Source organism: Syngnathus leptorhynchus, chromosome 5, assembly GCF_054491065.1.
Source record: "Syngnathus leptorhynchus isolate UIUO chromosome 5, UIUO_Slep, whole genome shotgun sequence".
In the NCBI taxonomy this organism is placed as follows: Eukaryota; Metazoa; Chordata; class Actinopteri; order Syngnathiformes; family Syngnathidae; genus Syngnathus; species Syngnathus leptorhynchus.
Genome location: NC_141199.1, coordinates 10259710 through 10284956, shown reverse-complemented (window position 1 = coordinate 10284956; position 25247 = coordinate 10259710). Strand labels below are relative to the sequence as shown.

General features: G+C 40.8%; 3 protein-coding genes across 5 annotated transcripts; all 3 read left to right on the top strand.

Moving 5' to 3' along the window:
- The first annotated feature begins 506 nt into the window (after positions 1-506).
- atp5pd (ATP synthase peripheral stalk subunit d) lies at positions 507-2943 on the top strand. The gene is made up of 6 exons (XM_085912182.1): positions 507-647; positions 1573-1703; positions 2195-2291; positions 2407-2478; positions 2607-2669; positions 2756-2943. The coding sequence occupies exons 2-6, from the start codon at positions 1582-1584 to the stop codon at positions 2885-2887; spliced, it is 486 nt and encodes a 161-aa protein (XP_085768308.1). The 5' UTR covers positions 507-647; positions 1573-1581; the 3' UTR covers positions 2888-2943.
- A 701-nt stretch (positions 2944-3644) lies between these two features.
- On the top strand, positions 3645-22048 carry pnpla6 (patatin-like phospholipase domain containing 6). 3 transcript variants are annotated; one of them, XM_085912248.1, is made up of 37 exons: positions 3645-3720; positions 5754-5842; positions 6090-6143; positions 6233-6320; positions 6426-6508; positions 6578-6669; positions 6751-6891; positions 6965-7124; positions 7298-7378; positions 7572-7700; positions 7890-7970; positions 8122-8245; positions 8389-8451; positions 8589-8689; positions 8829-9008; positions 9699-9776; positions 9885-10090; positions 10264-10395; positions 10501-10624; positions 10875-10988; positions 11065-11140; positions 11250-11399; positions 11483-11546; positions 11692-11860; positions 11951-12133; positions 12226-12344; positions 12406-12562; positions 12836-12952; positions 13041-13110; positions 14863-14979; positions 17107-17223; positions 18921-19069; positions 19213-19365; positions 19606-19722; positions 19932-20019; positions 20267-20403; positions 20686-22048. In XM_085912248.1, the coding sequence occupies exons 2-37, from the start codon at positions 5795-5797 to the stop codon at positions 20752-20754; spliced, it is 4131 nt and encodes a 1376-aa protein (XP_085768374.1). In that variant the 5' UTR covers positions 3645-3720; positions 5754-5794; the 3' UTR covers positions 20755-22048. The 3 variants fall into 3 exon arrangements, with proteins under 3 accessions (XP_085768374.1, XP_085768372.1, XP_085768373.1); XM_085912246.1 differs by lacking the exon at positions 17107-17223; XM_085912247.1 differs by lacking the exons at positions 14863-14979; positions 17107-17223.
- A 740-nt stretch (positions 22049-22788) lies between these two features.
- LOC147056837 (ependymin-like) lies at positions 22789-24830 on the top strand. Its single transcript, XM_085912595.1, has 6 exons — positions 22789-22889; positions 23469-23503; positions 23619-23753; positions 23964-24147; positions 24417-24504; positions 24618-24830. Exons 1-6 carry the CDS (start codon positions 22814-22816, stop codon positions 24766-24768), a joined length of 669 nt encoding a protein of 222 aa, XP_085768721.1. The 5' UTR covers positions 22789-22813; the 3' UTR covers positions 24769-24830.
- The last annotated feature ends 417 nt before the right edge of the window (positions 24831-25247 follow it).

The following is a 25247-nucleotide window of genomic DNA, read 5'->3' as shown; positions in this document are numbered from 1 at the left end:
AGCCCTAAATCACAAGCCGTCTCAAAGGGCTTCACATATACACAACAATTTGACAATTATTCTCAAAGCATCCCCTGATCTTAAGCTCCGGTAAATTTACCCGGTAAATGAATGAAGCCATTCAATTTCTTGAATCATAAATATATTTATGTTGAGAGATGTTTAAAAGTCTGTATATTAAAACGTATGAATTCTATTTTAATTGAAATTGGATGATTTCATTTTTACATTTTTATACTTTGGCCTGCATTGAGCATTTTTGTATTTTTATCAATTGTAAATAATGACATAAAACATGACCATAAACATTTTGCACCTAGATTGAAACTCATATTTTCTTCTGGGGTTTATTATCTGTGATTCCAATGTTAAATTTAACACCGGAATCACTATTTTATTGCTAAAATGAGCATTCTGGATTATTTTTCACTTATTTTACGAAAAATCTACGGTTAAAAATAAAACGTATAGCCGTCCTTGAATGCTCTCCACGGGAATCCGCGCACAAGCGTGTGAAACGCGACACTGTAGTTATTCCTTTTGACCACCAGAGAGCGACAATTTGCTAACTGCCGACCTGTTTTGCTCAAAGAAGAATCACTTCCGCTCATCATTCCTCCTGTCACGGACTCCTTTGGTGAAGCGAGGTAAGGACGCCGCATTCATAGCAGATTTCATTGACTGGGGCTAAATCGGCTTTTTATCAATGTGCCTGTGTGCAAATGCACTCGTTATCCGACCGGTTTTTGCAAACGTGAACTTGTTGCCCTTCGATATTTTGCAAAAACCTTGTCGTTAGTAAAGGTCTTCTCTGACCTTGGCTAACCAGCTAACAATGCTAGCGTCGTTTTGCAGCCAATTTCAATTTCATGCCAAGGACGATGGGGAGGATTGTGGCATGAATACAGTTAGTTTACACAATTAGTGTATGTTGAATGGCTTTAGTGTTCCGCAAGAATTATATATGACTGTTGCACTGGCATGAGAGAGACTATGCCGAGTTATTAGGAAGATACTCATTACTTTACTTATATCACCCATCAAAAGTAGGACTTATAGCAAGATGCATGGGTTACTCCTAAGTAGTATGCTGCTGGAAACGATCCTATGTCAATTCATCTTGGCGTATTTGCAGGTGACATTTAATTAAATGTATTGGAATGTTCCTCCACTAAATGTCAGAAGGTACAAAAATAGCACTATTTGTTTGTATTTGGTGGGGTGCCATGAAAAATTAATGAAATATATTTATGTTGAGAAACAATGTAAACAGCGCAGTAAGCAAGCGATGTTTAACGTCAGTAGTCTCAGTTGAGTCTAAATCTCCCTTGGTTTATTGGCACGTTTTGATGAAAGACTGAGATGCTCTCATTGTGAGTCATGATTGTAGAAGAAATTTGAATGCTGCATTTCTAAGTTGTGAAGTTGTGTTCAAAATGTTCTTCAAATTGATGAAGTCAATTGTGAACATAACTACTTGACTCTTATTTAGCAACATCCATCATGTTTTAATCGACTTCCTTCATTGTAGATGCCCGAGACTTTCATTATGTTCAATTCTGTGTCTTTCAGATTACCAAGATGGCAGCCCGGCGTTTAGCCCTGAAGGCCGTCGACTGGATAGCATTTGCTGAGCGTGTTCCACCCAACCAGAAGAGCATGTTCAATGCCCTGAAGACCCGCAGTGATGCAATTTCTGCTAAGTCAGTTGAACGTTATCACCATTGCTTTTGATTGTCAAGTTGGGTTTGTTGCGCTTTAACTTTTGCCGTCTCTTGACAAAACTTATCAAACATCAAGGATCCCAAAAGGATTGCAATGTTTTTTTTTTTAGTTTAATTTATATTCAAGCACTTATGGTCGATATAAATTGTGGTCAAAAAATAGATGCCGCTGCTACTGATGATAATTCCGCATCAGTGAAATGCTTGGACAAAATCGTGCTTTGTTCGCTCAAGTTCTGCTCCTAACATCCTATATAAAGGTGAAAAGACATAATTACTACAAACAAAGTTTGTCTTGACAAGCTGAAATATGGTTTACAGTAGTAAGTAACAACTGATGATATTCTCAATAACGTGAAAGTCATTTTAGCGCTTTGGCAGCATTTGTAAAAAGTTCCACTTTAGTTTGCATGTGCCGTTCTACCTAAACAACACATGCTCAGTATTGTTTTTCTTCCGCTCCTAACTAGACTAGCTTCCCTGCCAGAGTCTCCTGTTGCCATCGACTGGAGCTATTACAAGACCGCTGTGGCCAAAGCTGGTATGGTTGATGAGTTTGAGAAGAAGGTAAATAGAATTCCAAGCCAACATTAAGAATATGACTTTGGAACTTTTTGAATCATTTAAGTCTTCTAGTCGTTTGCTTTGCTGGTTGCGTCATCGTCTTGGCTTGTACTTATAGTTCAAAGCTCTGAAGATCCCAGAGCCTGTTGACACCCAGACAACTGCCATCAACACGCAGGAGGTCGAGGCTGTAAGTGTTAACATCAAATAATGAATACAATCACCACCACACATTGTATAAAAGATTTCTCTCACTGGAATCGAGTCATTTTTGTTTATGGGATTTTCTTATGATTTCCCAACAATGGACTTCTCCAGGACAAAGATGCCACAGCTTACGTGGAAGCATCAAAAGCTCGCGTCGCAGAGTATGAAGCACAGGTGAGAATGAATAGCTGCTTAAACATCTTAGCAGTAGCCTGAAGAAATCAGACATATAGATTTCTCACTTTCCTGTATGTTCGCAGTTGGATAAGTTTAGGAATATGATCCCCTTCGACCAGATGACCATTGAAGATCTCAACGACGCCTTCCCCGAGACCAAGTTGGACATGGTCAAATATCCATATTGGCCCCACAAGCCCATTTCTGAATTGTAATTATAATCATTGACTTGGCACTCACACCATAATAAAAACTACATATTTTAAATGCATTGGGTATGTGTCTTTTAATTTGTATTTGTACACTTTTAAATAGTGTTGTAGAACCTCCCATTGTGAACGGGAAGCTGCCATGTATGAAGGCTGGAGAAGGACATTTATTCCTTTTCATACTTTACAGGGTTTGCATCTAAACAAACATTCTATAGCATTCTATGGCATATGGCATTGAATTGTGCTTCCCTGAAGTATGCCATTGCAGTGGGGACAAGCAGTATTGAAAATGGATGGATGGATTATTTAAGATCAAGTGTAGTTGTTTACACTTTGAAAAGTGACATTGTTTGGATCATTTTTGTGTGTTTGGGGTGTTAAGTAGAGCCCTGCAGGCATCTATTTGTGGATATTTTTTTAAAAGTATTTTTATTTCATTTTTTTGTGCTGGGGTCAATTTGTCATGGAAAATTGGGTCACCCGCTTTCAAAAAATAACTTTTGGGAATAGTTTACCAAGAATAAATCACTCCAGCATTGTTGGAAGCTTGTCCGCGTCGCTGTTGGACATTGTAGCAATCAATCCCATAGTCACCCAATAACGTAGCGACAGAATGTTTATCTCAATGCTCACTGGACAACGAAGACATATTTACATAGGTAATAGTGCTTTATCCAGCCTCTTGCCTAATGACGCTCTGTGATTGGTCCATTTTTGCAGCTTCTCGGTTGCCGATTGGTTTAGCCGTCTTGCGGAAGAATAAAGGAGGAGTTAGTCAAATATGAGTTCGGTTATTTGACAGTCATTGAAGAAAAATCTGGAGTCCACCAGTTCAGGTAAATTCCACACTCCTGCTATCTTTTGTTGCAAGTGCTTACACTTATGTATGTGAATATGTATAGATATATGCATCTGAGTCGTACTTTTAGTCGACCGAGAGTTTACCAATAGTGTTGGCGAGAAGCGAGGAGTGCAAAGTACATCTCACCATCCCAGAGTGCGAAACGGTGGTGTTTATCTGAATCCTGTCTGTCATAGGGAGGATAAGAGAACAATGCAAAATACGCATTAGATCACATGGATCTATTTATTGTGATCTCTCAAGCGGACTGTTAAATGAACCGTTATCAGTAGCATCGACCGCTAGCTTATGTTGTCGCGATCAGTGTTAGCCAGCCAGCAGGAATGATGTTACCAATGGGACGGGCAGCCTGCACGGTGCCCTCTGCCCTAAATGCAGAGAAGGTGCATCTTGCCAGGCTTTCCATTTTCTAATGCACTGATATCACAAGAGAATTGCTCAAATGTAAATTCATGCCTCTACTTCTGTATTGCACTCAGGCAAACATTATGCAACAGTCACCTAGCTGATTAGAAAGGGGTATCAACGAGCTAACGTTGCTAATTTAGAGGGGATAAAAATAGCATCAATGCTGGTTTCCGTGCAGGTGTATTCCATGAATTGTATTTGGTGTCTAGGCCCCTACCCCTTGTGATTAAAACGAGACCAGATCATTGATTTACAAGAGTTAAGTAAGGCAACACCTCAGGGGGTGCAAATTATGCCCCAAACTGTTTTGGCTACTTGGGTGAAACATGAGCTGGCACCTTCTGGTTTCACCTTTTTAAATGCTCCACGCACGCTCTTGTTTACCTTTTGCTGTCATTTGACCTTATCACAAGGTCACTTAGCTTCCATGTCTTGGCGTCTACTCCAATTGTTGTGTTATGTACTGAATTTTTACTGGGGGGTGTCCCTATTCATGTAGGGGCCAACATTGTCTGATCTGCTAACTAACCCTACATTACTAATCCCACAGATCCAGATTGGCATCACATACACAGGGATGTTTGTGTTTGCATCTTGTGTGTACTGTACAGTGGTGTCAACACTGGCTTTGTTTCACAGAGCACAAAAGATGTTGGCGTCTATGGAGAGAGGCACTGCTTGGAGAACAGAGGCGGGCTATTGCCTCATCTCTATGGGGCAACAAGTCCATGTCTTAACTAAACACACGGGCATGTGAAGCCAGAGATAGATATTTAACACTCAGATTGATGCTTACCTGGATGAATATTTTTTTTTTTTAAATGGCTTCTATTGTGTTGTGACTGCCATCAAGCGCAAAGTCGGTTAGATTTGACTACAAACTTCCCATTTCTTGCACAACACCTACAACAGTTGCAGTAAGTACACTAAGTACAAGTGCTCTACCGCTTTTAAAGCTTCTTGTTTGCTGGATAATGGCCGACGGATGAAGCCTCCTCTCTCACTGAATTGCAGCAGCATCCTTTTCCGGAGGGTTATTTTGTCACCGCGTCTTACTTCATGCAACATGACACCACCCCCCAGCCTTTCAGTAATTCAATTTGATCTCTACACAGCAGTTCAGTGACATCCAACCATCCACTGATGATCAGGATAGAGCAGGAAGTGCATAAGGCCTGTCATACAGCTGATGTCAGTCTGTGGTGCCGCTTTATGTTGAATACATGATGTAGCAGCACTGAATGGAATCAAATTGATAATACATTTGAAGACGCACGTTTTGAGGTGAAATAAGTCAACAGTCACATCAGAAATCTTGTAATTATGCATCACGTCAGACTCACGAACCCTAGGCAGATATTGGAATTATCTAAGCTCTTATCTAAGCAATAAGATAGGATACTTTAACGCCAGAGATGTTTATCGCAAAGCAAGCAGTTCGCTATGACTCTGGGCCAAGCTAGCGATTGCTTGGCTTGGCAAATTTGTCCATAGACGCACGGTTATTCCGTCACCAACATGTTGTGTTTGCATTTTGAGTTATTGCCGTACTGAACACCGTATATTGCAGCAATAATATTTCCCTTGATTTTGTTCCAGCGGCCTTTTATGGATCACCCGTATGAAGCAACAGGGTTACAATGGGACAAAGTACCTCGGAACAAGAGGTCCAAACAGATGGCTCAGAGGTTGGTTTGTCAGGCAGCCGCAGTGGAAATTTTCTTTTGCCGTTGTTTGTTTCAAGGAAAATGCAGAAGTATATCGTATCATGCTACTGTGCTGCCTCTTTTTAATCAAGAATTGTCGATTTTGATGTTATATGCTTCGAGATAAATGTATCATGTTAAAAGGAGAGAAATGAGCCTTGTCAACTGCAACTTTGAGTTTGTACAGTAACTAGACTACCATCATGTCGCCTCCACTGTTGGTCCATAGGACAAGTTTAATGACATCAAGACTTTTGTGGAGGAGGAACTCCAGACCAGCATGGTAAGTCATTCAGATGATGTGATTCAATGGAGTATGTCATAATGCACATTGCAGCTAACACTATTGTATTGGTCCTCTCTTTTCTTCAGATGATGGGGGTCGTGCTTGGTGCTGGCGTTGCCATAGTCCTCATAGCCATCCTCATCTTCTTCATCCTGCGGCGGATCCACCTAAGAAGTCAGTGGTCGCTTGTGATGATTTTCTTACATGCGCTTGCATAATCATCCACAGAGTTACAACATGAATGCTTCTATTTGTAAGAGAGCTTCTTGTTGTTGACAGACCTAGAAGCACAGGAGGCTCCCAAGTACCGGTTTCGTAAGAGGGACAAAGTTATGTTCTATGGGCGAAAGATCATGCGTAAAGTAAGTTTTGATCTCAAAGTCTCCGGAATTCCGTTTCTCATTCCAACTCGGATCATTATTTCTCAAAAGGTCTCCCAGTCTACCTCCTCCCTGGTGGGTACATCCTCCACCTCTCGACCACGCCTGAAAAAGAAGCAGAAGATGCTCAACATTGCCAAAAAGTACATGAAGGCTAACCGCTAGTCTCATAAACCACAATGCTGCTCTTCTGCCATTTCATCCCAAGCGGTCTCCATTTGCAGGATCCTACGCTTTAAGAAGGAAGTGCCTACATTGCAGGCCAAGGAGCCTCCTCCCTCTGTGCTGGAGGCAGATCTTACTGAATTTGACGTGGCCAACTCTCACCTTCCTTCTGAGGTGCTTTATATGCTTAAAAATGTCCGGTAGGTTGAGCGCCCCATTGCACAGTTGATTTAAATAAAGTGAATTCTCATCATCTGTTTGTTTTCCATGCAGTGTGCTGGGCCACTTTGAGAAGCCCCTCTTTCTAGAACTCTGCAAACACATGGTGTTTGTACAGTTCCAGCAAGGGGAGTACGTCTTCAGGCCGGGCCAGCCAGACAGCAGCATCTACGTGGTTCAAGATGGAAAACTAGAACTGTGCCTTACTGGAATGGTAACCACATTTTACAAAAGGCTGTGAAAGGGTGTCAAGTATTTTTCTTAGGATACATTGTTAGAAAGCTTCCTGGTTATGGTGTTTTTTTGCTTAGCTTTCAGCTCAGATCTCAAAAGACTCGGTTATGCAATAGGCTGTTTTAGTTTCTGTTGTTGACTCTTTTCTTCCAGGATGGCAAAGAAAGTGTGGTGAAGGAGGTTTTCCCTGGAGACAGTGTCCACAGCCTCCTTAGTATTCTGGACGTCATCACGGTATGTTACAACCAGGTTTCTGACATGCAATATAGAAATACTCATCCATAGTTGCACCATAATACAAGTAGTAGTCATTCTACTGTCATGTTTTTTTTAATTCCTTAAATTAATCCTATGCTATCATGTTGGTTTTAAATAAATTTTATTCACGTGTACATTAAAAAATTAAAAAAAATTTTTGTCTGTTCAGGGCCACCAGAAGCCTTACAGAACAGTGTTGGCACGAGCCGCCGAGGTCTCCACTGTTCTTCGTTTACCAGTCGAGGCCTTCCTGTCTATATTTGAGAAGTACCCGGAGAGCCTGGTGCGAGTAGTACAGGTGAGGTCTGTTCACTTTGGATTCAATTTGAAATGCTTTCATACTATGTATCATCTGCTGAGTATTGTGCCCATGTTTTTTATGTGTGTGTGTGTGTTTTTTTTTTTAAATGGATAGTGAATTATTTCACTGTATGGCTTCATACACCAGATATATTCCGATGAACTCATCCTTCAAACCGTCTTTCAGATTATCATGGTTCGTCTCCAGAGAGTTACAGTCTTAGCCCTTCACAACTACCTGGGCCTAACAAATGAGCTCTTCAGCCATGTGAGTTTAGAAGACACACTCGTATGAGGCCAAAAATCACGATTAATTGCCATGCCCTTGTTTGAGAGCACTGGAACGCATTAATGTATCATTCTTCTCTGTTTCTCTGTCCGTCTTGTATCAATCGTCTCACATACACGCGATATGACAGGAATTGCATCCCTCACGTCAGCCGCCTCCGTCTCCCCACCCGACCCGCACCAGTCCTATCCGCCACGGCAAGCGCTTTGGCAGTCTGACAGTGCCTGAGGAACAACGCGAAGCTGCCATAAAAGGTAAGTTGACTGAAGGCTTTGTTTCAAAGACCATCAAATTCCATAATGTGATACAGAAAAAAATCAAATGCATTACCTTTTTCCCCTTTTTACATTTAATCTCGGTCTCTCATTCGATTGCCATTTGTTGGTGTATATAACAGGGGATCAAGCCAAGGACGGAGCTACTCTTAGTAGGACCATCTCCATGCCTGTTGATATTTCTGGTGAGGTGTTTTTCTTTGTTTTACTGTTTTATGTCGTATGATGTTTGGGATTAAAAGAAGCAGTTTCTTGTGGCTATGACATGTTGAGTAAATGGTGTAATAAAGATAGATGTCTTCAAAAACTTCTGTCCGTGCAGGTATTCAGAAAGGTCTGAGATCAGACTTTGACATGGCGTATGAAAGGGGACGGATTTCCATGTCTGCAGAAGATGGCAACACTCCACCCAACTTCACTCGGGTCAGTGTGGAGTACTGTTTAACCAGTGATACAAATTAAATTTTTTCGTGTGTCATACCATGGAAGTGAATTAAAACCAAAATAACGTTCACAAATTATTGGTTTACTCACAGCAATGACATTTTGCTTGTCATGACAGTCTGTTTCCCAAGACCAACGGGAGAAGAAGGTGACCGTGGATGAGGTTCCCTCAGGGATTTACCTCTATCCAGAAGAAGAAACAGGGCTGGATAATATTTTCACAACTGTAACCTGTCGATCCAGTTCAGCATTGTTTGAGGAAGCTCAGAAAGAGGTCCTTAAGCTTATGAGGATTGAGGTATGTATACGTTAAGTAGAGATTTGGAATCGAAGACTGGGGACATAGATGAGTTGCATTTCTGAGATGACGGGAGTTCAATTAAAATCGAAAACAAGGAATTCTCTAGTTGATTGTCTGCATTTTATATCCACAGTCAAAAAGAAACTTCGAAGAAATTGAATTGGAAAATGATTTACGTTTGCAATGCAAGCAGATCTAACCTTTAGCCTATGGATCGAGAAACAAGTCTCTTGCTGCGTGAATGAGCCGATTGACATTAATCACCCTGCAGCATCAGCTTACATACTATAATGCTGAAAAAGCAGGTCAGTCAGCAGGCCCCCCCCCCCGTAGAGGAATTGTGTGGTGCACTTCTGTGTGGCTAAAAGAAGACCCACACATGCACACTCCCCCGGCAGAAACATTTGATAGGTTCAAATTAAACCAATTCCATTGCTGGTTTATCCATTAAAAACAAAACCATCCTAATGCTTGACTCTCCAAGCTCAATCTTTGTTGGAATCAAAAGTCAAGTCAAGTTAAATGTTTTTAATATCTCAAATGGGTTCACATGGCCACAGTTGAGAAATATTAATGACATCCTCTAATCCTGAACCCCAGGAGGGCAAGGAAAAACTCCCCAAACCCAAACAGATTCCTAAATAAATCTGTTCACTGTTCCTTTATTTCTATTCGTCTCGATCCCAGGACCCTTCTCTGTTGAATGGGAAAGTTACTTTACATCATGCTAAAGCTGGAGCTGTCTTGGCCAGACAGGGAGACCAGGTAACTCATTCCAATGCAAACACAGTACTATTGTGAGTAAAATAATGACAAGCACAGACAACTAAATCATATAATGTTTGCTTTCCCTTCCTGTCTTCCCTCTCTAAGGATGTGAGTCTGCACTTTGTTCTGTCCGGATGCCTGCATGTCTATCAGCGGATGATAAATAAGCAAGAAGCCGTCTGCCTGTTTGTGACCCACCCAGGGGAGATGGTGGGACAGCTCGCCGTGCTTACTGGAGAGCCACTTATTTTCACCATCAAGGCTAATCGAGACTGTACTTACCTCAAGATATCAAAATCTGATTTCTATGAGTGAGTGTTTTTGCAGATGTCACATTTGAAAGCAAGCAAATTGGTCTCTTGAAAGTATCCTGCCTGATGAAGTCCTTACAAAGAAGCACAATATATGAAGTTATTTATAATTCAACCATGATTAAGAGCTTTCACTTTCTTTTGCATCTTCATGATATAATTTCACTGCTCAGGATTATGAGGGAGCAGCCCAGTGTGGTGTTGAGCGCAGCGCACACCGTGGCCATCCGGATGTCCCCATTTGTCAGACAGATGGATTTTGCTATTGACTGGATGGCTGTGGAAGCGGGTAGAGCCCTCTACAGGTACTCCACTCCATCTTTTACCGGATTACATGCATTATTGTTACGGTTTATTCAATCACATAAGTGTAATTAGACCGTATGTGTTTTGTGTCTGCACACATCCAGACAGGACGATCAGTCAGACTGTACGTATATTGTTCTGAATGGGCGTCTGCGTTCGGTCATCCGCAAGGCAAATGGCAAGAAAGAACTCGTGGGGGAATATGGAAGAGGAGACCTTATCGGAGTGGTGAGAGTTTTTCTTACACTGTACGTTTGAATAGTGAACAGAGTGGATATAAAAAGTGTACACACCCCTGTTGGAATACCAGATGTTGCAACATAAGTTACTGTAAAGTACTTTGCCAGTGGCGCAACTATGATCAATACCTGTTTGCCATTTGTCAATTTGAACTTCCTAGAAGACAATTTTCACAGCTGTTGACATTTTTGTTTCCTTTTACTAAAATAACACTTATCTAAATATCCATATGCTTAAGGTGGAGGCATTGACCAGACAGCCACGAGCCACAACTGTGCATGCTGTAAGAGACACTGAACTGGTAAAGCTGCCTGAAGGAACACTCAACAACATCAAAAGAAGATATCCTCAGGTAAAAATAGATTTGGCTCGTGGTTAACCTTTCTCCTGTTGTACTCAAGTGACTCTGAGGCTCACTGTTTGTCCAGGTGGTGACGAGGCTGATCCACCTTTTAGGACAGAAAATTCTGGGAAACCTCCAGCAGGGTCGAGGTCCATTCTCAAGTAAAGGGCTCACGCTGAGAATTATAAAGTGTGATTTGGATCTTAATTGCAGTGAATGACACTTCTGATCCTCCCCACCCTTCAAATTTCTCCCTTGGCTCACTTGCAGGCTCAACCTTGAGTCTGCCCAGTATGACCACCAGTGCTGATGTAACCAATCCTGCCAGCAACCTCTCCACAGTAGCTGTGCTGCCAGTATGTGATGAAGTGCCAATCAATGCGTTCAATCTGGAGCTCAGCCATGCCCTCAGTGCCATTGGTAGGCCTCAGTTTGATCCCATTCCTACTGGATGATTATTTGGAATGTTTCTGGTTTATTATGTTACTTTTATAACCATAAAGGGCCAACTTTGCTGTTGACCAGTGACATAATCAGAGAGCGACTTGGAGCATCCGCTTTGGACAGGTCAGCATCTTCTCATTCGTATCTCAATTGGCCTGTATTAATCCTAATATAATTAATACGGCCTAATAATTCCTCCTGGCAGTATTGCCTTTTCCTCTTATGTGGATTACAGTAACTAACGATAGTCTTTATTCCTATCCATCAGCATCCATGAGTACCGCTTGTCCGGCTGGCTGGCCCAACAGGAGGACATCAATCGAATTGTCTTGTACCAGACTGACAACAGCATGACCCCATGGACTCAGCGGTGCATTCGGCAGGCAGATTGCATCCTCATCGTTGGCCTGGGAGACCAGGAACCTACCGTTGGAGAGGTTAGTGTCACAGGAAGAGCAGAGTATTTGTACTAAGTCAGTGAATCTTTCACCTGATAAGGTCAAACCTCTTGTTATATTTTTCCCCAGTTGGAGCAGATGCTTGAGAACACCGCAGTCCGTGCATTGAAACAGCTGATCCTTCTTCACAGAGAGGATAGTGCAGGTCCTTCTAGGACAGTCGAGTGGCTAAACATGCGTAGCTGGTGCTCGGGGCATCTTCACCTGAAGTGTCCTCGCAGAGTCTTTTCCAGACGTAGCCCCAGCAAACTGGTACAAAAACCAACTAGATCACGTGCTATGCTTTTCACTCCTGGAGCTTTTGTTACTTCACTGTTGTCACACACGTCTTCTGTGTTTTGTAGAGAGAAGTTTATGAAAAGGTTTTTGAGAAAACAGCAGACAGACACAGTGATTTTTCTCGGCTGGCCCGAGAGCTAACTGGAAACAGTATAGCCCTTGTGCTGGGAGGAGGCGGAGCAAGGTGAGTCAGATGATGTACATCATCCTACTGTACCTGATGTCAATTTGTTTGTCCTCTGTAGAGGTTGTTCTCACGTGGGTGTCATTAAAGCCATGGAAGAAGCAGGGATTCCCATTGACATTGTTGGCGGAACATCTATTGGATCATTCATTGGTGCGTTGTACGCCGAGGAGAGGAGTGCCGTCAGAACTAAGCAGAGAGCCAGAGAGTGGTCAAAGGTGCATTACTTGTATTTTTCTCATTCAATAATTGTAACTAGAAAGGATGCATTGGGTTTATTGTGATTTCTATTGTATCGTAATTCGTTTACTGTAGTAAGTTTTATTTGATCTATGTTTACCACTTATTTACACAGTCCGTACTTTTGCTCTCAAAATGAGCCACTAAATTCAATTAGATTTTTGTGATCAATTTTATTGTGGGTTGGGGTTTTTTTTTCCCAAAGAAATTGTGGAATGGTTTAAGTGCTATGACTTTTGGTATTTTAATAGGCCATGAACTCAGTATTCAAAACAGTGCTGGACCTGACCTATCCCATCACCTCCATGTTTTCTGGCTCTGCATTCAATACCAGCATCTACAAAGTTTTTCAGGACAAACAAGCTGAGGTGATTTGCAGTGTACATCACTTGAATACATTAATGTTAGAGTGGGGTAAAATTTACTTTATGCTGATGGCACCATTTATGTCTTCAGGATTTGTGGTTGCCGTATTTTAACGTCACCACAGATATCACCGCATCCGCCATGCGTGTTCATCAAGACGGTAAGTGACGGCTGATTTAATTGGAGGGACAGCAGAATTGAGGCAATTCAGGACAACCAATGATTTTCTTTTTAACTACACTCAGCAATAGGATGCACAACTTCTTCATGTTAACAACACAGTGCTAAAATACCACTTTCAAAAGAACTTTGAAAAGTACAGTTATTAGACTTAATGTCAGTCCCAAGTGGAATATTGTAGTGTATCTATTAGGTATCTGCCGAAGTTACAATAACTCTTTAATTTATATGGAATAAGCTTAGTGTGAATGGCATGCTCTCAATTTTATACCCAATTGTGGCACACTTCAAACAAAAATGTAAATTGAATCATTGTAAAAGATACTGGTACAGACAGATGGTGCAAAAAATTTCCAAGATGTTGTTTGTAGAGCGCCACAAAATATAATTTATTCAGACAGATAGACAAAAGTAATATTTGGATGTGTGCACTTGAGAATATGCATCATCACTAACAGTACTGTAGTTCGCTGCCCTCTTCACCCCACAAATCCAGTGTACTACTATAAATGATTGCCACTGTGCTAGTTTATATTTCTTATTCTATTTTTCAAGTTTTTTTTTTTTTTTTTTTTAAGTTGTGTTTTACCATAAAGCAATCTGGATATGAGGGGTTTACAGGACAGAGTGCTTCGGGGCAATATTTTTTCTACTACCAAAATAATTCTTTGCATCGTGGCATGTGTATTAACAGCTGAAGCAAAGCCTTTACCTCTCTGTCTCACTGTTCACATTTACGACTTGACCATTTTCCATTCTATTTTTTTTTATTTGTTTGTTAATTGCTTAATTTCCTTCTCATTTTCATTTGATCAGCTGAATTATCAAAGAGGCTATTTTGTCATTGCTGTGTTTTGAAGTCAGTACATAGAGACATCACAGAGCTGCGCATCGAATTTTCCGAGCAGAACTAACCTATTCAGTCCCCCTCAATGCCTTTTTAGTTCTCCCATGTCCATGTCAGTATGTAGGATCCAGAACACTCCATCCCATCCGTTTCCCTCTAAAATCATCTCTTTCACTCATTTAACTTCAAATAGTGCTTTCTCTAGTTAAACTAGCTTGTCTTTGCCTAACCTTGGAGTAGTCGGTTATTTCGTGTTTAGGTTTCTTTTTTGGGGGGTTGGGCTGTCTCAGAGTGTCATAATTCTCCATTTCATTTATTGTTTTCATTCGATTTGATTTTCGAATGGGACGCAGATATGTTGAACCACATCACAAACACAGTCTTGACCAGTTACAGTTTTCTCCATGCGTTACTGTTTGAAAATTGTAGTGCAAGGCCCAGTGATAGTGAAGTGTTGGACTTCCTCTTCCTTTCCTTTTCTTCATGCCCTCTTTTCTATTTTCTTTCTCACGCACTACCGTACTCACGTTTCTCTTTCCTCGCTTGTTATCTAACATCGCTAATATTATTTATAATAAACACTTGGGATTCAATTCCACATGCTCTATTAGTGTAGTATGGACTGACTTAGGTTTTATTGCTCTGTTAATAGTCACAGAGTGTAACAGTGTTATTGTGTTATCATTGAGAGTGAAAACATTTCCTATTTTTTACAGCCTAAATGAAATACTGTAGAGTGAATCAACACATTGCCATTCATTCATGTCCATGGCATCTTCCTGTGTTCTCCTTTCACACTTTGTCTCCTCTTCTCTTTTCCCCCCCTGCTACTTTGAGTCCAACCCATATTTGACGTGTTCCTCCTCCATGTCAATTTCCTGACAGGTTGCGTCTGGCAGTATGTTAGAGCCAGCGCCTCCTACACCCCCTATTTACCTCCCCTCTGCGACCCCAAGGATGGCCACTTGCTTGTGGACGGTTGCTATGTAAACAATGTCCCAGGTCAGATCTTAAAACGCCCGCACGCCAAAACCTCCTCCCTCATAGTCGACAAATAGTTGCTCGGCTATCGTCTCCCTCTTTATTCCTGTTCCTAACTAACCCAATCCTGACCAGCTAGACATGGGGAGCCCATGGTTTGGAAGGAAAGACCAATTTTATTGATGTGTCTTTTAGATTGTGCCCACCTCACTATAATCCTGCTATCAGTAATGGCTAATGGTACATCTCTTCACTTAGCTCTCCAATTTACATACATCTATGAAATATTTTTCTTTTAAATTTTATGGGCATCTATGGGTCATAGTTGCATGATCTTTTGGCTGTTTCTGGCCTTCGGTGTATGCTTTGAATTTTCTTACATGGCTGGATTAGGACTGATAATGCCAGTGCTTTCATGTACATATGATATCGAGCAGTTTTCAAAGCAGTGGGGACTAGCATCAGTTTGAGAAGATATGATCGTTGTAAATTTGCTAAGCTTTGATTTACTTGTAGAGTAGCGGTTCCCTGAGAAGAGGCTGCATGGTCAAGAAACCCCACCGTGCCCGAACACCTGATCTTTTTTCTCGTGTGTGTGTTCTGTAACGTAACTGCTGTGTTACTGCAGATGGGAGGCTTGTTGTCCCGCATATCGAAAAAAAAATCTAATTGAGCTTTAATATTTACATAAGACTTGGAAGATGGGCAGCACAGTGTCCTAAATGGTTAGCACGTCTGTTTTGCACTTCTGAGGTCCAGGTTAAGATTTGGGCCCTCCTGGAATTTGCTTGTTCCCTTGCTGCCCGAGCTTTCTCTTGGTACTCTGCCTTTCTTCAACATTCCCAAAACATTCATATTAGGTTGATTGAAGACTCTAAATTGTCCAGTGAATGTGATTGAAAAACATTGTTTGCCGACATTGTGCACTGTAATAGTCTGGCGACCAATCTATGGTAGTCCCTGCGTCTCCAAAGAAATCAGGTGGGATAAGCGGCCATGACCCCTGATGAGGATGGGTGCTTTAGAAAATTGAAATAGGGATGGTTGAAAGTTCATACCCATTGTACAATGCCACTTTTAATTGACCGGTAGATATTTGCTTTGATATTTTGGAATAGTCAGCAACTTGTGGAGTGTAATGTGTTTGGGTTATAAAGAAGCTATCGATTTCTTTAAGTATAGCTTTGCAATGTGTCGACATCACATTGTTTTGGCACCTGTCATTGGGCTGAAATGTGTCTGTGTGCTTTCCCCACGAGGAGGTCTTTTGTTGTCACACTTTCATTTCAATTCATCTCTCCGTTCATCTTCACCTGAAGGAGCATGTTTATTCGCTCCTTCAGCAAACCTTCTCCCCTGGCTTTGCTTGCGTCCATGTGCATGCCAGTTCTGGACATGTTGATTCAGTGAATATATTTTCCTAAATGTGCTTGTTTTTTTTACTTCAATTGTTTCTCCACGTATTTGGGAATAAGTGTTCTGGATCCTGCCGTTGCCCATTTATGACTACAAATTCAAAATGACCATTGGGTCAGACAAGAGAACCCTGAAGAACCCTTTAAATGGCTTCCCAATTCACACATACTCCATGCAAAGTTGCAACCTGACGCATCTCTGCTGTGCTCCTTATCCTTCCAACCCATGCATCTCGCTGTCTGCTACTGCCCCCTGCTGGCACTGAGTTGTACTGCAGAATTAGGCAGGCTGGTTGTTCCCTGACACAATCTTCAAACTTGTCGCAAAACAACTTTGGTTTCTTTGCAGCAACACATTTAGACCAACCATTTATTTCACATATATTGCTACTTGGATAATATAAAAGTAAATGTGCTGTTGTCGAGACACAGTTTGGAGATTTGTGCAGTCTTGATGCTCTGTGATGGCTGCCATTTGCCTTTTACCTGCCGCACAAGTCACAATGGGTCTGCGTGCTCGGTAATGAGGTTCGCTTTGGTGTGCAACAGAGTGTAAAGGCGGGCAGAACTACAATCCTAAACTTTGCAGCGATCGGCTCACTCTCGGTGACTGATCTCTGCATAGAGTTGGGATTGAGATCTGCATCAACACTAACATAAATCACCTAGCAGAAATTGAGATGTTATCCCCCCTTCCTCCTCCCTACTTCCTACTTCGTCCTCGGTGTGCCAGGCTCTCTGTGGCGCTATGTGCGGGCGAGCATGACCCTATCCGGGTACCTGCCGCCTCTCTGCGACCCCAAAGATGGGAACTTGCTTATGGATGGTGGCTACATCAACAACCTGCCAGGCAAGTAAAAGGTGGTGCCCTCTGCCAAAATATCCACCAAGCCCGTGGCCCGGAAGGATGCGTTTAAAGTGCACTGAGGGAAGCCTGTTTGGTCGTTTACTGTCAATAATGTGCACGGATGGGTGAGTATGACATTGTTTCTTTGAATGGGAGGCAGGTCCGCTATGATCAGAAAGGGTACGTTCACATCCACATGTTGGTTATGTTAAGCAAACCAATTTTTCAATGGGTCCAATCCAAACTACTGAAAGTACAAGTCAACTATAGTTAAATGTTCCATTGGTATTATAAAAGACATTTTAGAAGGACAACTTGGTTTTTATTTGGGTTGTGCCATATGGCTACAAAGTTGTCATTCTTTTTCTGCTAGTACTGTTCTGATCCAAGATCCTCCACAAAATGGATCTTTGGCCGTTTTGAATACATTACCATGCTCGTCTCAAGCATGTCATAGTTTGTGTTATCAAGTGACAGGCTACTGCTGTGGTTGTGTGTGACTGTGAACGCACCCTCGATTTAAAAATTGAAGAAAAACACTCCCTTCAAACGTCTTTGAGGACTTTATGTCTGCTCTTTGGTCATTGCACGTTTTTACCAACAAAAAGTGAAGCGGTGCTATGTAAGTATTTCTTTGGATCTGATGTCTGTTTCATGAGCCAGTGTCAGAATCTTGGAAAGTGTGGAAGGTTTAAAGTTGCTCTCATTTATCTCTTTTTATATTTCAACATCTAGATACTTGTGCAAAGTCCAGCTCATGTAATTGTAAGCTTGAAAAAAAAAAAACTTTCCATCTTTTACTGTCTGACACTAGTTCACTGACATCAGGTCATTTACATTCCTCTTAGAACAGAGCGAGGCAGTGCAAAATGTGCTCTGCTATTTCGACATTTATTTTGGAAAACTGACTTTGGACATTAGTCAATCAATCACAGGTTCATGTATGGAAACTATTACTCAGCACAACTTGTATTTGTCTTGCTCTGTTCTTTGCCTTTGTCCCCATTTCAACCAGAGGAAAGTTGAGGTTGTTGGTCTGCAAATCAATGTTTAAAGACATACATTACAGCTGCGGCTGTAAGCTGTGTCGAGTTTCTGAAGTCCAGTATGTTATGCAGATGAAAATACTTTCTGGAGATTCTGTGAGTAGCCACATTTCATAAAGCTCCATGCTGCAAATCTTTGTTTGGAATAGGAATCCTAGCTCATCTTCTGCCCATCGTTGTCACGGAAGCTTGTGAAGTATGGCGCTCCGTGGGTTCAAAAATTGATCCAACAGACATGCAGTCTTGTAAAATCAGCAGCCCTTTGTTGATAAACTATTGGGCTGCCCTCTCCCTGATACGTTTGATCAATCAAGAGTATTTATTACTCATTTGACACTGGATCAGAGCTTTGCACTTTGTCTTTAAATCGGCATAACACCACCACAATGTTGAGACTCATTTTTTTTTATTTTTTATCACTTGCCAGTTCATGATAAAGATAACAATTATTTCTTTATATATATATTATAAAGATATACATTATGTGCATTCATTTTACCAGAATATCCATATCAGTTAGTCAACAGTTGGCCTGAAATTTCCTGCCGACAAACCTTTTGGTGGTGTTAGTTTGTTTACTTTGGGACTCTTGAAAGTGGCTTGTATTGAAGGAATCTTTATCTTTTATCTTTGGCTCGATTGTGGACATCGCAGCGGATATTGCGAGGAACATGGGCGCCAAAACAGTCATTGCCATCGACGTGGGCAGCCAGGACGAGACGGACCTCTGTAACTATGGCGACTCTCTGTCTGGCTGGTGGTTGCTGTGGAAACGAATCAATCCATGGGCTGAAAAAGTCAAGGTCCGTCCAGGTTGCCAGCATGAGCGCCATGACCACGATGAACGCAAAACTTCCATTCAGTGTGTTTGTGTGGCCATGAACTACTTTTATGTGACTTTGACTCTTATTGTATTATAATTGGAAATGTTCCTAACCGTGTCCAGGTCCCAGACATGGCAGAGATCCAGTCTCGGCTTGCCTATGTGTCTTGTGTGCGGCAACTCGAGGTGGTCAAGAAAAGTGCTTACTGCGAGTACATAAGACCACCCATCGATCGATTCAAGACCATGGACTTTGGCAAGTTTGACGAGATTTACGTGAGTCGTTTAATTAAACTTTCCTCTTTAAGTTTATGCATGGAAGGGCACCTCAACACATCCTGGAAACTTGTTTAGACATCATCGTATAAATATAACGTATGTCCCGGTGGCTCTACTTTAGTTGTCTCCGATTTCTCTAAATCATCTCCAATCATAGTAAGCTATTAGGCATTTTAACTGAAGCATTTTCTCTTTCCTTTGGTCCAAACATCTCCTGTCGATTTTGTTGTGTTTCAGGACGTGGGCTTCCAGCACGGTAAGCTAGTGTTCACTGGCTGGGCTCGAGGTGACATCATTCAAAACATGCTAAGGGACCACCGATCGGCCGACTACAACGACAGCAAAAGAGTTGATGTGAGAGCCACCAGTACAATTAGAAGATACTCTCAATGCTCAGAATCAAGCAAATGTCCAACCCTAAAACAAAAAGGATGCTATTATATATGAGAACACTCAGATCCTTTAGGATAGGAGAATATTTAGGAATACTAGTAATAGTCTGCATTTTTTTTTATGACTGTAAATATTCAGCATGAATAAATGATAGAAAATGTGTCTTCCAGTCATGCACATGTCAAGGAGCTGACTTCACAGACCTTGCAGAGATCGTATCCAGGATCGAGCCAGTCCAAAACTACGTTTCTGCTGAGGGTGAAGAATTCATTCTTTATCACATTATTTTTTTACTGCCTTTCTTCCTTTCATATTTGAGACAAGACTTTGCACAGTTCACCTTCAAGATCTCATTAGCTTTAACTGGTTTAATAAATAAGGCCTTACACCAAACCACTTTTATTGGAACACAGCAGAACACGTCCCTGACATTGGATGGATGTCGGCGGGTTCAGCCACTATATAATTTATTGCCGTAATATCTCTTCTAAATCTTTCCCTTCAGCGGAGGAGTCGGACTGTCTGACAGAGTATGAGGAGGATGGGATGGACACTGTGAGAGAAGAAGAAAGACGGGGGGAGGAAGACGAGGCAGAGGACCAGTCCCCTGGAGAGTGGGGACCAAACGGAATCTTCCAGAGTGTGAGTACAACCAAAATGGCCAAATGATGAGTGCTTCTGTATGATGTAGCGTGCTCTGCTATACAGTGGGAGAAAGACGTTTGTGAAGCCTATGGAATTCCTTAAACTCAGGCAGAAAATTGTAATAAAATGTCGTCTGGTCTTTAGCTAAATCCCAAACTAATCGGGTTGATCTACTGGGCCACTTCCGAACTGTTTTTTCATCTTCATTCATTTATGTTCACTTTTGATAATGTTTCATAATTGCTTATTCCATAGAAATAACTTTGTTTTACTCCGCAGGATGAGGAGAAATCTGTGAGGCAGCGTCGGAAACTCACCAGTGACGCCTCAGAAATCTCAGACTGCTGACAACAAGAGGACGATTTCGAAGTGGATCATCAAGGGCCAAAAAAAAAACCAACTCTATGTGCTCCACCCCAGATTTTTCAGGAACTCCTTTGTGTTTGTTTGCTCTTGAACTCATCCTCTCAGCTGTCTGTCATTCTTTCACTGTCAGTCACGCTGATCCAACAAGAAGGGGCTTTCTCTTGTCTGTCCTGCAAGGAAAGATGGATTTTAAAGGGGCCCTCTGACTTCCTGTACTTTTTTCCTCAAACCCCAAAGGGACGCCAATAACCAAGCCCACACAAGAGTGCAGTGTTTGGCTGTCAAATGGCCAGAAGAACACTACAATGCATGCCTCCAGAGTATTAAGAGAGACTCTGTGTGATGCCTGAATATTGAAATAGTAGCAGAACACTGGAAGGTGGATGTCAGCAAACTTTAGGAAGGATTAAGGCTAATATTGACAACTTGACTTTTCGAGTTGCATTAGGAGAGCTGGTAAGAATCAATCAGGAGGATGACAGATGCCTATTGGAAATCAAAGATGTGAGAGGGACTTCAGATTGTTTTAAAATGTGTCTTTTAAGGGAGTAGAAGAAAATAAAAAGAGCGCTAACTTAGAGTTATTTTTAAATTTATTTTAGAGTAATGCACAATGGCAGCTTGCTTTTGGGAGGGAAGAGATGAGCCAATGAATGTGCGATGGAACTTTGGATCAATGCAGCTGCTTTCAGTGATGGGTGACTGCTAGTTTCAAACTACAGAAGCAGCCATGCAGCCGATGTTCCATCCCAGTGCCCCTTTTGCCATAAAGTTTTCCATTTTCATTTTCACTGTACAGAAAAGCAATGCCACCTGGTCACGGTCACCGTGGAACATATTTGATGTCACACTGTACGGTGAACTTACTTGGTCACAGTCACCACTCAAAAACAAATTCCCAAATGTCACTGGAACGATATGGACTTTGTTGTGGTGATATTCATACGTTTACATCAGGTTGTACATTTCTGATGCTTAGGTACAAAAATCTACATTCAAACAGTTGTACTGTTTATTTGCCAGGTCTGTTTTTTTTTTTTAAAGGATTGAATTTAATTGATTAACTACTGTATTTTAATGTTTTTTTTGTTGTTGAATTTCCTTAATTTATGGTGGGGGTTTTACTTAACTTGGAATGGTAACTGAAATAATGACCATATTACTTTCTCATCATATGCTTGGTTTTCTCTCATTGTCCACATTAAGAACCCAAAGCAGTAAACATGAGGACAAAGAAAAAATGATGCACATTGGAAAATAAATATGTATGATGCCACATTGCAATTTATTTTTTACTGCATGTTTCCACTTCCCCATTTATGAATGTTGATATCTTAAATGGAAGGTATTTCCTTGCAGAGAACTTCTCTTCATATAATGCACAAGAGTTCAGCCCTGTGGCAATCTCTGGGGAAGGGGCGGGGGAGCAGGTGAGTTTTCCATTAATCTATTTAATCTTTTGGTATATTGCAGAAAAGCTAAGCAAAATATATAATTTGTCCTTGTCTTTTTGGCCATAATGATACATTCAAATCACTTTTATTATCATTTCCATGATTCACGAAGAGCAGAAATCATTTATCCGAGTAACTGTTACCTCAGTATAAAGATAGTGTAATTTGTTCAGAGATGACATTTAGAACCAAATGGCACAGTTTGAGAACACTGCAGGTGGAGGTTGATACAACGTGGGAGTTCTTCCAGGTGCTTTGTTGCTCAACTCAACAACTCTTGACTGTTGTCCGAATGCAAATCATTTTTCAAATGAGCTTATGGAGAAAAAAATTCAATTTGAATTGTCGGCAATCATTTTGGATGCGCACCCAGCATTCAATTGGCAGTTATTGGCGGGTGATACATCTCCTGTCACCAATATGTGGCGCGTTCCATTTTGAGCTGATATTTTCCTTTTTCGTCCACTAAAAGACACGAGTCCGTGTGAGCGGAAACACATGGTGGGTCCTGGCCAGATGTTATCGAATATATTTGGAGATGCCTGTTCCTGTGTGACTGACTCCAAGGTGTTTGAAAGCCTCTGAACATGAACGTTACCTGTGTTTTGACAATCCTCGGCCTGCTCCTTGCGGCTGCCAGTGCACAGAAATCCAAACCATGTGGTGAGTCTGCTATATAGAAAATAAACCGGTTTTATACAATGTGAGAACTGTTATTTCATCTCATTGTAATATACAGTGGGGCTGCCACTATCAAGTATTTTGAAGTTGATTATTCTATTGAATAATTGAATGAATAATTGATTATTTCATAGATTATTCGGATACTTTTTTTATTCACATTCCCAGATTATTTTTTATTAGCCAATTAGTTTTTTGTCTGATAATGTTTAGTGCTGTAATAAAAAAATAATTCAACTAAACAATCAAGCAATATCACACAAGATGGATTGTTTTTCAAAGTAAATGCAGATTTTTACAAATGGTTTATTTTGATGAAGCACAAAAGATACATTAGTTTGCTTTTTATGAATGACTAAAAAAAATCTGAGAATTTTTACTGAAACATTTGACATAATTCTTGTTGAGGTCATTTGACTGTGGGTGTAATTTTTTAAAATTTCAATCATGTTTTTAAGTGCTTTTTTTGTAAAACCAAAATGCAGCTATTTATTTATATATGCGTGTTTTGTAAACACCACTGTTTTTTCACCGTATATTTCAATATTTCCTTTGGCATAGAGTCTCCACCCCTGATGAGTGGAGGTATCTCAGTGGTAAATCAGACACTTGCATTTTCCCCCCTAATCCACTTACACAGGCAAAATATACAGTACGTATTCTGCATACATTTTCCCTTTAGTATCCAGTAAAATGTCAATTGTTTTCCAGATGGGTTTCAGAGGTTCCGTCATGTCTTCAGGAACGATCACATATGATGCTTTTGGTCAGAAGATTCGGGTTAGAAACTTTGGCATGGCTGGAAATACAACCTTTGCTGTGGACCAACTGATGTTGTTCCAAAAGGTATTAAAAGTATACATAAAATGAATAGATCAAATATAAATATGATAAATCAATCAAATGATAATGATCTTCACCAGTGGTTTTGTGAGCACGAAATATAAGTCACGGGTTTATTTGAAACACACACAAGCCTTTCAGTTTAATATTGATCACTTTACAGTAAACATTGAATTTTAAATATTTATGAAAGGTCAACATTTTATTTTCTAGAAAGTCTATTATGAGATCGACTGGAGCAAACTGTCTTGCAAGAAGAGACACCTGAGCACAGATTTCATTCCCATGCAAGTGCCCGATGACGCCAACTGGATGGGTCAGGTCATTTTGGGCTCCTCCTCCTCGTGGGGAATGGGTGTGCTGGTCAACAACTGGTACGGAGACCTGCCTGGCAACGGTGAGAAGAAACACTGATGGATCAAAAAACATGTCTGTCCATTAACAGAGCATGGTTCAGTCGTGTTTGACAATATACACAAGGGTGTTACTTTTACAATCCAAAATCTGCAATAGGTTTGTTTATAGGTGGGAAATATTTGCAAATATTGTGTGATAAAGCAAAAACACATGATTAAGAAGCATCAATATTAAGAATTAAAATGCCTGTAGTCCTTAATAAGGCAAGTGCCCTTAACCCTCACCTACTACATACCTTCATAAATTCAGGCACCTATATGAGCGTCTTCACGGAGACTGGCTGCATCCCTATGACCTTCACAGGCTACACACCATCAAATGGATGGACCTTTGTCAGGTATGAGCTGGCATACCATAGTAAATGTTCTTACAGAAGCATTTTTATGATAAAATTTGGCGTTGAAGTGTCTGTGTGAAAATGACTGTATATAACTGAATTTCCTATTCCAGCACTTACAACTGGGTACTTGGCATCACCAATCCCATGGACCTCTACCCGCCTATCTTCTGTGCAAAGGCTCAGCTGGAGGATTCTGAAACACCTCACAACATGTTTACTGCCTTGGAGTCTCTAGCCAGGAGCACCAAGGATATGAAGTAAAACATCATTCAAAAGTGGAACAACTCATGCATTTCCATAAATGCAATTAAAATCTGATATCACACGTGTAAAATTTGTGCCTATACAGAAAGTCATTCAGTGCCACTATACACATTGTGTGTAATTTTAAGCATGGTGATCATTTAAATACCTTTTTTCTATGAATAGAAATCGACTAAAAATACATACTACTAATTATTCAAATGATATCGTGCAACACATGTATTTTATACAATCTTCAAATAATTCAAACAAATGGCAACGTGTCCCATAATACTGCAGTACTCCTGTCCTCCAGCAGAGAGAAGCAGCATTCCTTTTGCCTTCAGGAGCCACTTTTGACTTATTTTTTTTGTTTTGTTTCGGAAAATAACACAACTACTATGTAATTCAAAGAGACTATTTTAGAAGTGTTCACCCATTAATTTGACCTATAACCTGTACTATTCAGCAGATACAATAAATGAGGGAGGCAAAGT

What these genes read in the sequence shown, in the direction of transcription:
- atp5pd (XM_085912182.1), top strand. Translation starts at nt 1,582, where the DNA reads ATGGCAGCCCGGCGTTTAGCCCTGAAGGCCGTCGACTGGATAGCATTT. An exon ending in TTGATGAGTTTGAGAAGAAG is followed by an intron (nt 2,292 to 2,406) that starts GTAAATAGAATT and finishes TTGTACTTATAG; the next exon opens with TTCAAAGCTCTGAAGATCCC. An exon ending in TCGCAGAGTATGAAGCACAG is followed by an intron (nt 2,670 to 2,755) that starts GTGAGAATGAAT and finishes GTATGTTCGCAG; the next exon opens with TTGGATAAGTTTAGGAATAT.
- pnpla6 (XM_085912248.1), top strand. Translation starts at nt 5,795, where the DNA reads ATGGGACAAAGTACCTCGGAACAAGAGGTCCAAACAGATGGCTCAGAG. An exon ending in GAGGAGACCTTATCGGAGTG is followed by an intron (nt 10,625 to 10,874) that starts GTGAGAGTTTTT and finishes CATATGCTTAAG; the next exon opens with GTGGAGGCATTGACCAGACA. An exon ending in AAACTACGTTTCTGCTGAGG is followed by an intron (nt 20,020 to 20,266) that starts GTGAAGAATTCA and finishes CTTTCCCTTCAG; the next exon opens with CGGAGGAGTCGGACTGTCTG.
- LOC147056837 (XM_085912595.1), top strand. Translation starts at nt 22,814, where the DNA reads ATGAACGTTACCTGTGTTTTGACAATCCTCGGCCTGCTCCTTGCGGCT. An exon ending in TGAGTGGAGGTATCTCAGTG is followed by an intron (nt 23,504 to 23,618) that starts GTAAATCAGACA and finishes ATTGTTTTCCAG; the next exon opens with ATGGGTTTCAGAGGTTCCGT. An exon ending in CGGAGACCTGCCTGGCAACG is followed by an intron (nt 24,148 to 24,416) that starts GTGAGAAGAAAC and finishes TCATAAATTCAG; the next exon opens with GCACCTATATGAGCGTCTTC.